Below are 15034 nucleotides of genomic sequence, written 5' to 3'. Positions count from 1 at the left end.
ACGAGTAACCAACCATTGTATTCAAACAATACTCAAGATAGATACTGCCGTCCAGATATGTTCCAACTCATTCCACAAGTTCATAGCTTTCACCCTGGCTTTGACATTCTAACCAAGGCATCTCATCCATCCATCTACCTAATCTACCCAGCAAAATACCGTAATATCCGAATATGCATACAAATTAAATGAGTGGATGGAGAAAATGCAGGGGTTGTTTTTCCCTAGATCCATCAGATCAAGAAAAAGAAACTTCCATAACTCCGTGTAGCCACTAAGTCAACCCAAACGCCAGGATCCCTTGAGTAGAAACTATATTTATATACGTTGACGAGCGTTTTCTTTCTCAACGCCTTTTTTTTATTAGTTAAAACAAGCAATTCGGGAGTTACAGAATTGCAACATTATCGACGTTTCCTTTCTTTTGTTTCGTTCCATAGAACAAATCGTCATAGAGTATGTCTCATAAAACAAGACACATACATATCTTGTAGAGTTTATTGCTGCTGCAGGTTCCAGCACTCTATGCTAGACATGCATATACTTTCTTTTTGCAGAGTCGTCGTTCTACGGAGGGGAAAGCAGGCAGGGCTTGCTAGTGATCAGTTCACCAGCCATCTCATTTGTTCGTGCATGACCGTTTTATTAGAACGGCAATTCATTTAGTTGCCATGCATACGTATGTATCCTGTAGTCTGTACGACTTTCATGCAGCAAGCCGAAAGCTTTGTTATCCTCGTTTTTGACAGGGACTCTATTTTGAGTAACTAACTATACGCTTGGAATATTCTTCAATTTATTTGTGCGCTTTTGAAGAAGCCTCTTTATTTTCTCACATTTCAAGGGTTTATTACCCCATTTCTTTCTTTCTCTCTTCTACTTTTTCCGATCCCCATTGAAGATCATAGTCTCACAGTTTCATGCAAGCCTTGTGAACCACGTGTAACCAGCCTCGTCTTGCCTCGCTTCGCTTCGCCTCGCATTGGCATTTCTTTGAACCCGAGTTGTCTTGAGTTTCTGTCTTCTCTCTCCCTCTCTCTTTGTCTTCCCTCTCCCTCTCCCTGGAGATCCAGCCCGTATCCCACCATTCCAGTAACGTCTCGTGCCTCCTTTAAGGGAAAGGGTTTTGAAACAAGGCTTGCAGCACCAGTACTTGAACATGGTTCTTGTCACCCGATTTGCACGCATCTAAGCAATTCCATGTCCAACTAGCTCTCGGCCGTTTTCTTTTCTTTTCTGCTGCACATTTCATGACTCTTCATGTAAATGTGATATATGATGAATACTGTGGGCAAACCAAGTACCCTCAAGCCTCTACCGCGGAGGTTATCCGAGTGTCTTGAGACAAGTTCACTGTTTGAGACAAACTTAACTGAAAAAGCAAAATACGAACAGGCTTGCCACTATAACTATTGCTATCCGTACAGTAGCAGAGACACGCTCTTTTCACATGACTATCCTTTGCCTGTCCTTGTTCTCTTTATTGTCTCGGAAGTCGTTGCACCCTTGGATTTAGCACCCTGGGTGTTGCTTGTTGTATTACTTGCATGCACGTACTGTAGCATAATATGTACTTGTAGGAATTCAAATTGCGCTGACTGACGTGCTCGCTGCATTTCTCCAGATTCGGCATTCATCAACTTCGAAATTATAGGCTTGTCAATTTTGATATCCTATGTATCCCTCCGGTTAATGTTCTTAGATTTACCTCGTACCTTGTTTGTGTGGATCAGGTCGAAGGACTAGGCTCTCTTCCAACAAGACACAAGTTACTCGGGCCATTACACCATATCTTTCACCATACTCTAGTAGCAAGTTCAGTCGGATATTTAAGCTGTCTAAAACTAACTGGGCTATGGCTTGTCCGTCTCGCTTATAGCCCGATGCCAAATTTCCGATGATACTCCTCAGAGTCCCAGGCAAAAAGGTACGATGAGAGTTTCGAGAAGGCCCAGAAGTCCAGTTCCCTTGTGTGGCCCAGACCTTGAAGAATTCAAACTTTATACAAGGGACTTATTCTAGAGTCTCCTGTTAACTTGTCTCCGGTCATATACCCCCCGAGAACCAAGCAGAAGCAGTGTCTTAATGTGCAGCCATGGGTACAGACTTCACGGACAGGTCAACGGAGACACAGAACAACATATTACATTGTAGGAAGTAACTCACACATTAGTCTGATAACTACAAAATGACCATACCCATATCAATCGCACGCTACTTCTGTCTCCAGCTTGTTTCCACAATATACGTGAAAGTCCGAGTAAAGGAGTGTAGTCAAATAACACCATAAATCCCCATCCCACGCCTACATCATTCATCATATGCTCCATCTCGGCCGAGGATATTCTCCTCCCTCCAAAATATACTTCTCGAGTGGCTGGCTCATCTCGCCCCAGTTTCTAATCAACTCCGTTGCCCACTGCATGTCCTCACGCCAAAACAGCTGGTGCCAACCCACGTTATCACTAAACTTGCCACTGATCTCTATCTCCTGCAGCACCTCCAGCCTGTCCCTCATAAGCCTGAACATCATATCCCAGTCAAGCTCGGCCGGGTTGAAGGGATCGCACCAGCCCATCAAGGACTGCAGTTTGACCACCTTGAGTGTTGGGCCGTGGTTCTTGATCAGGTTGGCAAAGTTGACAAAGTTAAAGTGCAGGCAAGACAGCTTCAGCGTTTCGAGGTGTTCCAGTCTCTTCGTGATGAAGAAGTCAAGGTCGGGCGCTGGGTTTTCTACCAGGTGCGTGCGGACGCAGAGGTCTCGCAAGCTAGGCAGAAACGAAATAAATGTGTCGAAGCGCTTCGGCCAGAGATGAGGCACGCCGTAGTTCATCTCCACATGCAGCTGAGTCACAGATCCCAAGACTGTTGGGATGTTGGCTTCCAGACCTGGCGGAATGTTTACATCCGTATGCATGAAGGGCTTTATGGTCAGGCTCTTCATGGGAGTGTTCCGCTCGAGTAGGGCCCCGAGGACGGATTGTTGTGTGTTGTATATTTCATCCTCGGCCAACTCTAAAGACGTTTCTGGGTCGAAGACGTCCTCGATATCACGGTGGCCTTTCCACGGACACTCTGTCCATGTCAGGGAAATAGTATCGAGATTTGGCAGCCTCTTTAAGGCAGGAATGACCAAGTCGAGTGGTAACTCGATTTCCCCATTGAACTCATATTGTGTTTCGAGATAGGGATACCATCTAGCCTGGAGATCCATATCATTGATGGTCTCTTGCACGACCTCTTCAACCTCCTCCTCATCCATGCGTGCCATGTTGAACTTGACGGAGCGAATGCGTCTTGCACAGCTCGGTTCAAGCGACAGGTTGTGCAGACGCTGGCCATCGGTCCTCCAAGGTACACCATCGAAATGGGCCAATGCCAACTGCGGCTTTGTACATTCTGCAATCCGAGGAGAAGACAGTCGAAAGTTTTTGAAATCTTCCAAGGTTAAACTGGCGGCAATCTTGTCCATGAGCTCAACTGGCAGCTGCTCAAGGCGGGGCTGAGATGATGACGCCGATACTTGATCGTAGGTGGCCGCCATTGTTCTGGTGAGTCTGGCAGATAGCTTTTGGTGTTTTTCGGTGTTATTTAATGACGATGTTTCCTCTTCTTTATACAGCTCTGATGATGTTTCTCATAGTCGACGTTCCCAGTGACATTGAATGATACTACGAGACAAGGAGGTAGAGTTGAGTTAGCTGGGCTGGGCGAATCAATGCCTGAAGCCTCCCAACTTAGGACCCGCTTAGCGACTGCCATGCCCCCAAGGCGAACGAGCCTACCACGGGCACGCATAGAATTCTGCTCTGCCTCATGCCTCAACCTTCAATTAATTTTCATCCAGGTCACATTCATCCACCAAATCCCTCACCATCAGTAAGTAGCATATCAGCCATTCCATTTGTTTTCTTAGGCCAACGTCTAAAGTCAGTCTTTGTAGGCCCGTCTGGCAAGGTCATGTAGACTGTCCCATCCTTTCAACTCACTTATTCGTCTCCAAACATGCTCAAGTACGTACTTGCTCATTTTCGATTCATCCAAACGTCTATCTACCATGCATACTCACAAACGAATCCAGGGCTTACAAGAATCTTTCATCAAAAACCCGACTCGGTGTCGGTGTTGCTGTCATCGCATGGGGTGCTGCAGGACTCATGTTGACTGATCCACTCGAGAAGTCGCTCGGCTTGACACCAACAGAAGAGGACAAGGCTGAACTGGACAAGTACACACCAAAGATTGTCACTGTTGTCAAGGATGAAAAAGACGGCAAATGATATAAAAGTACATATATCAATCATGAATAGATACTGAATGCTGTCTCACTCTCTTTACGTTGATACACAAATTGACACAAGACATCATCATTCAGCATTCACAAGTCACACATATATACTTCACAAGAGGTGGCACAAATAATTATAGGCAAACATCATTAACCTGCTCCAAGCCATCAAGTCATGATGGTCTACCGGATGACCGTCATCCGGCTAGACCTCCCTCTCTATCTTGATCAAAGTCTAATATGCAGTTACAACTCCTCTTCCCGTCTAATTTTCGACAAATGCATTGCACAACAGTGCCGACCATGGATGCATGAGGTCAACCAGGTCTACCCTGAGATGACCATCACATCGGTGAGACCTAGTGACCCAGGAAACAAAGAAAATAAAGAGAACAAAAACAGAATGCAACGCAACGCCTCCAGATGCAGCCCCACCCCTAAAGTGCTTTTTTGTTTGTGTAAGAAAAAATCATACTGCCGTCCCATTGCCAAGTTCCGTCTTGACAGACGCAGTGCCAGCGTCCTCCACAACCTGTGGAAGAGGTTTGAAAAGTTTTGCCATCTCTAACGTGAGATCCATAGCTCCATACTGTTCGTCAATCTCCCCAACTGATCCTAATTCTTCTCCTCTGCTCGCACCATCATTCATCACCCATGCCTTCAGCGACTTCAACAATTGCATTACTTGTGCAAGCCGCGTATCAGGAGCCAATCGAAGATCGGCTGCCTGTGTGTGCTTCAACAGATAATTGCAAAGCCAGTAGAAGTGGATGCCGTCTCTCGAAAACCCATGCCGCCGAGGATTACTGGATCCTGCAACAGCAGGTGGGAATTGATTGGCCATGTCTGCATCCCAGTTGCTCTTGAACTTGGTCAGAGCGATGACAAGTGCCTGCAGACTCTGTGGGTCCACATTGGCTGCCGCCCCCTCAACTGGAGTGCCCCGGCCACTATTGCCGCCAGCTTGAGTCATCCAATCATTGGGAGGAGGAGTGCCAAATTTGGACAGTTGAGCCGCATGCCCGTCGATCTGGGCCCGCCGAATCAATGCTAAAATGCCATGGATAAGAACAAACTTTCCATAAAGGTTTGTGCTTCCAGGCTGAATCTGATAAGACGGATGCAAAAGAGCCTTGAGAGCCCAGTCCATCTCTGGTTGCTTTGCTCGTTGTGTGCCATATGGATTCTTTTGCCGAGCGACGTCGGGTCCGTGAAGACCAAGTGCCGAAGCACAATCCTCAGCCTTATCAGCATCCCAGGCCACATCATCGCAAGGCAGAGGTAGGTGAAGTTCCATGACATCGAACAAAGGTTGAGAGTTGAAATAAAGCCCCATCACCACGTCCATCAAAAAGACGCCAAACATCAAGCGACTACTGCGTTCTTGGTCGATCCAAATGTCCCAGTTCCAGTGCTGAATACCGAAGGCATTCCGATCGAAATCGATTTGATGCATGGGAGACATAGTAGCAGGGTCACTGGATGGTCGGAAAAGACCCAGCTGGCGAACATTAGCAGCGAGGGCGGGGTAAATTTGTCGTGCGCGTTCCCGCTGCTGCGGGTTTCCGTTCCAAAGTAGCAAAATACATGTTAACAAGACAGCCTGTAGTTGTTCAATGTCAGCCCGGGACGTGTGCCCCAGTTGATTTGTCTGTAGTTCAGCGTTAGACATCATCATCTTGCAGTCGCGCTGAAGTGCGACAACAAGAAAGTCCATCATTTCGCGAACATTAGAAGGCGTGACATTGTCTGAATAACAGGCGCCAATACAACACATGCCTGCAAGTAAGCCAGTATATGCCTCCATGACTTTGAAAGTCGAGACGTGAATGAAGGGCATGTGGATGTGAAAGTGGGTGTACTTGTCCAAGAAGTCTTTGACGTTGTCTGGCGAGAAATAGAGGTTCATGCCTGCGCTCGAGGGGTCGATGGCTTGATTAGGAGGATAGAAGAAATTAAGAATCTGATCAGAAAGTAGGTTGTATGGAGTATGGTGAGAATGCATTCCCAAATTCGACAAAAGGGTATCGCTGGCGCTGTCGCCTGTCGTTCCGGGCCCGGAATTAGGTTCGGTTTTGATTCCGATCTGCGTCTGTCCAAGATTAGGATTGAAAGAGGTGTTGTTGTAGGTTTGATGCGCACCAGGCTGGAACATCTGAGACCAATCAAGGCCAGATGGAGGGTTTTGGTTTGAGCCACCGTACATAGGCATTCCGTTCTGAGCGGGAGGCATGCTGTAGCCAGTCATCTGCTGCTGGTTCATGTTGGGGTCAGCGCCATAGGGCTGAGAAGCACCCATGACCTGACCGTTCATGTTCCGTCTGTCAGCATTGTTACCGTTGTCGAGACGGCCGAGAGAGCTGGACCGAGAGAGCTGGCTCTGATCTTGGGCCATGTTGTTCATGCCGTCCGAGACTGGAACCATGCCAAAGGGGTGGACCATGTTGTCACCGGGAAGGTTGCTCAGACCATTGAGGTGGTTGAGATCACCGTCATGAGCAAGACCAGCTGCCTTCTGTGCCTGTTGGTTCTTCTTAACATGGGCCTGAGGATGCGACAAGTGGCTGGCTCCGGTGGGGTTGCCACGGCGGATAGAACACTTTTGGAAATGACGCTTGAGGATATCACTTCGAGAGAAGGTATCGCGGCAGAGAACACACATGTATGGGCGATCACCGGTGTCTAGAGAGGCATGGTCAGTATCACGATCGAACTCGGCAAGTTGTTCTACTCACGTCGCAGGAGATGGCGCTTGAGATGCTTGGCATGGAGGTAAGTCTTGGTGCAGTGGGGGCATGGGAATTTGCCATCAGCGTCCTTCACGGGAATCACGGTGTTCTTGGTACCAGTGCCAGCGGCAGGGGCAGCAGGTCGTCCAGGAGCGCTGGGAAGGATACCGCGTCGTCCCTGTGAGCCAACAACGTGGGTAGGAGGCTCACCCTCAGGCATGACGGACTGAGGCTGCATAAGAGAAGCAGGGCCATAGGGAGAAGAAACACCAGGCTGGGACATGATGCCACCAGGAGGCATAGGACGCAGCACAGGAGGACCGCGACCACCAGCAGGGGCTGGCGCGATGGGCTGAGGGTGGGAGGCAGCAGTGGTCGCCTGGGGCATCATAGCAGCTGAGGTGCCATATCCCTGGGGAGGAGGGTATTGGTTCGGCGCCATTGAGTAGAGGCCAGCTCGGTTCTGAGGCTGCGATGTCTGCTGCTGCTGGTAGCTAGGCATGTTGGAAGCCGAGCCAGGCGTGTTGGGGGTGCCTGGGGTTCGCGGCGTGTGAGGGTGGCTCCCGTACATGTTCTGCATCGTGGCTGATGTTGGGGGAGGCTGTAACGGCGGCAGAGTCTGAGGGAGCGGCGAGCCGGTTTGCAGCTGGTTGGGAGAGATCGCGGTAGGTGAAGGATAAGTCTGACCAGAAGAAGTCGTGTTTATACCATTGGAGGGGTAGTGAGGACCGTCCATGCTACTCTTGTTGAACGCGAAGCTCGTGACAATCGACGTGGTGTTGAAGAAACCGCGACGGAAAAAAAGTTGCCCGGGGTATAATGGACCTGGTCGGTGGATGACAAAGTCCAAGTCGAATGAGGATTTGCGGAGAAAAGGAGGAAGAGGGGTCCGAGGGAAGGTTTGCGAGACTTGAGAAGGCAAGCAAGATCAATCAAATACGATGCCTTGTAAAGCTCCGCAGAAGAAGTTCCCGGTGGTGGAGGATGAGGCTCGTGGCAGGTCCCTCTTTGAAGGTAGTGCTTTGGAAGAGGGTGCACAGAGTGGAGAACTGGGTCTCCAACCTTTTTAAGTATTATTTTTTTTTCTTCTCGCGGTCTCCTCTTGACTGGCAAGCTGTCAGGGCAGTCTTTGAAAAAAGGTGGGTAGCGCTGTTGTGGGTTCTATCGGTGGGTGGGTGTGCGAAAGAAGAGGTGCGAGTGAAGGAGGGAAGAAAAAAAAAGAAGTGGGTTGGTGCGGGTGTGGATTAAAAGAGTGATGCAGTAGCAGCACTAAAGTTTTCCAGAGTTTGGCTTTTTTTCTTCTCTCTTTGGTTTTGCTTAGTATGCAAACTTAGGAGAGAGGCGAAAGAAAAGTAAAAGAAACCAAGGACAGCAGGGCGAGCTGCGGAAGTGATCAAATGCCTTGTTCGACACAGTACGTATAATTGTAACTGATACTCGCGAGCTCCTGTCGCAATTGGCACGCCGCCTTGATCAAGTCGCAAAGGCAGGACCTGGTAAAGAGACAGTGAGGTGGGAAGTGGATATCGTTGGTAAGTGCAGTGGGCCCACAGCGAAGCAAAGGAACCACAATCAGAATAGCTGGCGGCTGGGATCTGGAGCAAAGGGCAAAAAAAATGGCCCAGAAGGGTCGCGGGTCGCGCTCGTGTTTGATGGGGCCAGACGCCAGACGCGCAGAGCGTTAGATATATCGAGATAGTCAAGATAGACTTGTTAAAGTAATTCTGGACACAGAATCACAAAAATCAAAAGGGAAAATTGGCGATGTTACGAGAGAGGAAGAGAGGGTTTGTGTGAGGAAAAGTTTTTTTCATGGGAGAATGAGGAAAGATGGAAGACGAGAGAACAAGAGGAAAGAAGGAAACTGCTGAGAAATTCACAGGCAGGTGCATGTACCTTCTACCTGTGATCACCTATGAGCGCTGGAATCAGTAGAAGCGCGGGTGCCTACGTCCAAGTTACAGGCGGGAAAAGAGAGAGCGCCGTAGTGATCGGAGCAAACGCGGAGGTATCAGCTACCGAGGTAAGTGCCAAGCAAGGAGGACGCTTCGACTGGACGCCAGATGTTTGCAGTGTGTAATTTGTTCCTGTTCGAGTTTGGATGATTCGAATTTTTCTTCGTTTTACTCACTGCACGCCCCTCGTCCCTTTCTAATCTAAATCAAATCGGGTCTACGGCGAGGTTTCTGGCCTGTTGGACTTGGATGTTAGCGCAACTACCATGCCATTGCCGCTCTAAGCCGTCAGAATTGGGGTTCGATAATCCAATTCACTTGCCAACACTTTGCGGTGAAATATACTTGCTGGTCACTTACCGACTGCTGCCATGTCAGTTCAAAGCCAGGTACCCTCGTCGTATCCACTCTTGTTCGATAGAGGCATGATATCGCTAGTCAGTCAACGAAGACAAACGCCTTGGACAAGACTCAGGCAAAGGTTATGTGGTCAGATCGAATACAAACTAGAAAAATACACAGATCCTATCGTGCCTGCGTGTGCATTCACTTTGCAAGTCGTCATGCCCTGAGAGAAAAAAAAGTCTGCTTGTCGCATGTACCAGGCACACTTCCTGAAGCCGATCGACTATAGTATGCAATAGTAGCACAGTAGATGTATCATTCGAACCGAAACGCCAAACCAATTCTGGATTCTCCAAGGGGGGGGGAAATGCACCAGATGAGGCGTAAACTTGACATGCAAGCCTCGAAACCTTTCAGCGCCTATTGCCATTGGGAAAATTGAAAATTGCGCCGGCCTCACCGTCCGACATCGCCGCAAGCATGAGGTGGTCTGAAGTTTGCCTCATCCTACATAAAGGCCTTGGGACAGCCATGGAGCCGTGCTACCATCTCAGCTAGCATTACTATTCTGATACTCCAACTTCTTCTCATGACAAGCTTTAGTTGTCACAAAAACCACCTGGAGAGCTAGGGTCCTGACGGCATTCGCAACGATGCTGCTTGTTTCGCGATCCTAAACACCGACAGGGAAACGCTGATATCAAAAATCAGATCCAGGATGATGCACGACGCGTCCAAAAACTTCAGAAATGGTGCTGTGTTCTGGCATTCGCACGGTTGATACTGTACACACGATAGGTCGAAAAGGCAACTTATTCGCAGAGGGTGGGGCGTCTGCAGGGATATTGGAGGTTGGGTGTTTTGGTAACGGGTACGCATTGTTTTGCTAGCTGGCAATATTGCGCGCCTGCTTGCCTCTTGTACAAGGTACTTGACACTAGCCTTTCGACTCCCGGTGTCGTAGCCGGCCTGTACTGTACACACCCAAGGTCACGATGCTTCACGCCATACCAAGTCCTCACCGCATTACCTCATACACGACTCGGACACCGAGTTCGTGCCGGGATTCGTTGACCTGACGCAGCGGTTTTTCATTTAACGATTTTTCCCTGCGTTTTGTTTGATCTTGTGAGCAAATGAAGCGACTAGTTCTGGCACTACGCTGTTAGATGAACAGACTTTTTTTTTTTCGTCAACGGATATACACGCCTCTATTTGTTCAGATAACCGTCCATTGGAAACCACTTTTGAAAAGCTCAGACGGCTTACCTCTATTCTACCGAGTTGATTTTCGAATCCATGTTCTGATTGGTCCACCAATTAGAAAATCAAAGACTTGCCTGTTGTATTTCTAACTCATTTCGATTTCAGTCCAGGAACGCAGTTATAATCAACCCCCGAAGGTTTAGGCACTCTATGCCGATACATGTCTGAGACCTAAGTATAGTTCTTCTGCCAAAACTATCAAGTTTTCGTACTCGCAAGAGAACTATCCCATTATGAAAGCTACCACACATTTTGAAGTTATGTTGTGAGACAGATGTTCTGCACTCAAACTTGCAGGGGTCATGTTGCATAGGTAGGATCAGAAGGAGAGGTTGGGCAATGGCCAGCAACTATGCCTTACCAAAACAGTTAGATGGTGTATTGGCCAAATGTCTTAGAAATGAGGAAGCCACGATTCTACTTTCCAATGAGCCAATGCCACAGCACCAGGAAGTTCACCTTGACAATATCATGAACCTCCAACTTGCAGGTGGTGGTGGTTCAGAAGTCAACCACGGCTCCCAACGGGGCGCATTCTGTCTTGTGACTCGAGAAGCCAGGATTATAAGATGATATGCAGGATCCACGAGTCAAGCGAAAACACAACCCAGTATGGGCGAACAAGGGTCCCAAATCAACGCAGCTACGTATGACATCCATTTCAACGCGACTTGAACAACGCTTGACAACTATGACTGCATATGCATTGGAGCTATCCGTAACACCCTGGGCTTTCTTGAAACATGGTTCAATCAAAAACAAAAGAAAGGAAGGATTCAAATTGAAGAGAAAATGACAATGGACGGTCCAACGGATATTGCAGCTCCTACAAAGTGTTGCCAAGGCCGTCGAAAAAAGCAAAGTGGGGACGAAAAGGATAGAAGACAAGGAGAATTCGCCGAATACAAGGTGCTCCCGGGACATGGAGATAATGGTCCGTCCGTAGCAAAGGGAATCCGTCGGAATCGCCTGGTTAATCATAGCCGGTCATCGGCACTTGGGAAACTCTTGGCTAGGTGCTCCGTACTTTGTACACTTGCAGCCATTCGCCCTAAAAACAAGCAGGTAATTCATGTTGACAAGATTCAACAACGGGCACAAATCTGGCTGTTGCAGGGTCCTCGATCCCATTGTTAACGCCAACCGTTCATGGCTCCCGCAAGCACAGCGGGTGTTCCCACCAAAGCAGATCTCAGTGGAGCATGGTCCCTTGAGAACCCCTCACCTTCCCGCCATTGCATCTGCTGAAGGACGAGGGTGGCCTGGGTGGGAAGTCGAAGGCTTCGATTCTCGCTCCAGAAGGTTGAGGTGGAGTCCTTCCCGTGAGGAGGCTGACTCCATAGTTGGAGAAAGCATCGTCTTTTTGAGCCGCTGATTCTCGTCTATCAAAAACATCAGATTGCAATGCAGCAACGAACGACATTTGACCACGGGCAGACATCAAGAACAGTATCAGCGTCCGTATCCGCGGTGAAATCTTCTCAATGCCTGGCTGTCAAAAATACGGTTGCCTAGAAACCCGAACCCCTTCCGTGATCGGACGATGACCAGCCAACTCGAAACAAAGAAGGGACTTTGGATACGGCCATAGGGGGGCGGGAACACCGAGATGCCAGCATCATTCCCGGAAACAACAACAACTGGAAGCCGTAGGCCTAACTTGCTAAGGCATGGAGGTACCTATCTTAACCCCCGTGTCATCCCCTGGAAAGTTGAGAAGCTAAAGAAAATCTACCCCACCCCTTGCTCGGTGGCGTCGCGTTTCGGGTCATTGAGTCGTGCGAATACTACGCATGTGTGAGATTTAATAGCAAAGCAATGACAAGTGGCACACACAACCGCCACGCTGTGATTCAACAGGCAAAATATCATTGCCGTTATCAATCTTGCCGTGTTCTCAGCGAACGGGAACGTGATTTCTATCTCGGCTCGGGCTTTATGTGATGATTGTGCAGTCAACTTATCCCCCATGCCTGGTTTTCTGCTTGGGTGACTGACAGTTGACAGGGTATGTAAACTTTGAATCCAGATCCGGAATGCGCAAGACGACCTGAGTCTCACACAATGTTTGGACAAGACTCCCGACAGCGATGACGTTGATTCTGCTGTTTTTCTGTTTTGTTTTTTCCGAGACTTCACCGACTCGAATCAGATAACAGCCATGTACCTACTCTTGTACACATACCGCTGTTTTGCTCTAGAGGCATACCAACCAACCACATTATTGGGTGTTGATGTTTTCATTGCCATGTTGTCAACTTGAATTTCAATTGTTTATTGATTTTCTTATATACACGCATCAACAACAATGTCTTGCTGCTTCTATGACTTCAGCCTCTTGGAAACTGCCAAAGATACATACATGCTACTGTATCGTGGTCACCCCTGCATACTGCCGCTGACAAATGGCGTAGTCAGGGCATTCGTACAATTTAGGCATTTTTGTCCGTGTTCAAACAGGATTGACCGGGTGCCGCCGGCAGAAAGCTAATATGTCATTACTCGGCCTACCAGGACTCACTAGTGAAATGATTACTATCCTCGCCCTTCTCATCTTGCTCAAACAAACAAGTCCGCGCCAGGCCAGGCAACCTTGGTGGCAACCCCCTGTTCGGTCTGTCGGAACTGCTCTATTGGGGTATCCGGCGCAATCACTGTGGCCAAAAAGCACTGCTGGGGTGCTTTGCACTCCTGAATAACTCGATACAATCTCTAAGTAAGCCCTGCCTTCGAAACAACCAGGCGGATTCATTGTGGTTTACTGTGTCGCCTCCTAAACACATAGACACAAACATGCAGAGTATGCTTGGATGCACCACACCAAAGAGCCATGTTCGGCAATCGTTGGAGAAGCGGGCCTGGTGGAGAGGCACAAAACTGCCGTTGGTGGTGCTGTGGAAAGCATGTTGAGCCTCAACGCACCAAGCTTCTTCTACTGGGTCCCTTCCCGCACCTTCAAGACCCGTTAGAGCCACATTGCTCTGGGCACGCAAAGGTGGGAAGAAGCACGTCGTGATGGCTTCATTCCAACGCCACGTATTAATAGAAGGGATGGCCAACCTTGTGCGTGCAGTCCATTTTGTCTTGTCCGATGGCTCGTTCGTGTCTGGGTAGACACCCAACAATTTTGATTTAGAAGCAACCATTGGTTGTCTGCGATGATCAGGGTTGGTGAAGGATGCGCTTTTCACCACCAGTCTGCGCGAGCATGCTGTACTGCGTCTGCACGAGTCATTACTGTCTAGTAGTCTCGGACTTTCCAAATTGTTGGCATCACGATGAGCATGAAACAATTCACCATATATCCCTCACAACAGTACGGTACCATGCTGCACAGGTTGGGATTGCTTTGCTCAGGCCAAACTAGTGATAAGCCATCAAAAACAGTTTTCGAGCGAGTGCGGAATTGACAAAAGTGCGTTGCCCCGGCGCCTACTAAACCCTTTTTTGGAAAGAATATGGCCAATTGAGGGAGTCAAGCATAAAGTTAAGTACCTAGCGACGAATCCCAACCGCATGATAGTCACTTACGTCACAAAATTTGGCATTCTGCATCCAACAGAGAAACTTTACTGTACAGTACTTCTCACATCACAATCACCACCACCACTATCACCACTATCACCGGTGCAGTTTACGACGACTGATGGTGCGGAACTTTACCGGATAGGCGTGGCTGGCTGTTGATGGTGTCCGCTTCCACGAGGCACCCCACCAGCACTTGACTGTTCCTAGCCATTTTCCCCTACAGTACAGCCAGATTTTAGTGCAGAACGCCTTCAAAGACAATTGACTTTAGGGTTGCTGTACTGTGCGCGCTTACTGTGAAGAGAGCAAATTTGCATCGCTGGACTTGAGATCGTGTGTGGCAGGAAACTACGAGACGGTTGTGGTTCACTCAAAATTCAAGCAATCGTCGAGAAACAGTTCTCTCAGGGGCAATGCCTTTCTGGATACGACAGATCTCCCTCTCTATACGGGAAATTTTACAAAAACAAAACCCGTGTGTACCCAGTACGAGAAGGATCTGCCCACGATGTTCTCATCTGTCAACGAGCATGACGATATAGAAGATACCGGATCTTGTGAATTACATACGACTTATTACAAGCTGCAGCTTGCAGGTTACAGGTTGCAGAACTGACGGAGGATGCCGCGGCAGTGTAATAATTTATCCAGCTCCACGGGAAGAGGGAAAATAACGACTGACCGACTTCAAAGTTGGTCAACACTGTGAAGTGTCAATTGTCTTGCGACAATTACGGCAGATCATCCCTTGTTAGGCGCCTGGTTGCGCGGTGAAGCGGCCAGGGTTGCAATTCGCAATCACCACCCCCAAAAGCCCTTCTGACTTGCATGGTCTTTTTAGCTTGTCCAGCATGACCTCAATCCCTGAATCAGTCATTCTGAATTACGAAAGACAGCCGATATTCAAGGATGTCGTATGGACC

General features: G+C 48.5%; 3 protein-coding genes across 3 annotated transcripts; all 3 read right to left on the bottom strand.

Annotated features, from left to right (window-relative positions):
* Positions 1-2156: 2156 nt before the first annotated feature.
* FGSG_06170 (uncharacterized protein) lies at positions 2157-3666 on the bottom strand. Its single transcript, XM_011326503.1, has one exon. The coding sequence runs from the start codon at positions 3269-3271 to the stop codon at positions 2318-2320; it is 954 nt and encodes a 317-aa protein (XP_011324805.1). The 5' UTR covers positions 3272-3666; the 3' UTR covers positions 2157-2317.
* A 734-nt stretch (positions 3667-4400) lies between these two features.
* On the bottom strand, positions 4401-7753 carry FGSG_06168 (uncharacterized protein; the record flags this gene model as incomplete). Its single annotated transcript, XM_011326502.1, has 2 exons — positions 4401-6970; positions 7024-7753. The coding sequence occupies 2 exons, from the start codon at positions 7751-7753 to the stop codon at positions 4758-4760; spliced, it is 2943 nt and encodes a 980-aa protein (XP_011324804.1). The 3' UTR covers positions 4401-4757.
* Positions 7754-13234: 5481 nt separating this feature from the next.
* FGSG_12880 (uncharacterized protein) lies at positions 13235-13729 on the bottom strand (the record flags this gene model as incomplete). The annotated part of the gene is made up of 1 exon (XM_011326501.1): positions 13235-13729. The coding sequence occupies one exon, from the start codon at positions 13727-13729 to the stop codon at positions 13235-13237; it is 495 nt and encodes a 164-aa protein (XP_011324803.1).
* Between the last annotated feature and the right edge of the window lie 1305 nt (positions 13730-15034).

Source organism: Fusarium graminearum, chromosome 3, assembly GCF_000240135.3.
Source record: "Fusarium graminearum PH-1 chromosome 3, whole genome shotgun sequence".
NCBI lineage: Eukaryota > Fungi > Ascomycota > Sordariomycetes > Hypocreales > Nectriaceae > Fusarium > Fusarium graminearum.
The sequence above is the reverse complement of the archived record's forward strand: the minus strand, read 5'-3'. Positions and strand labels throughout refer to the sequence as shown.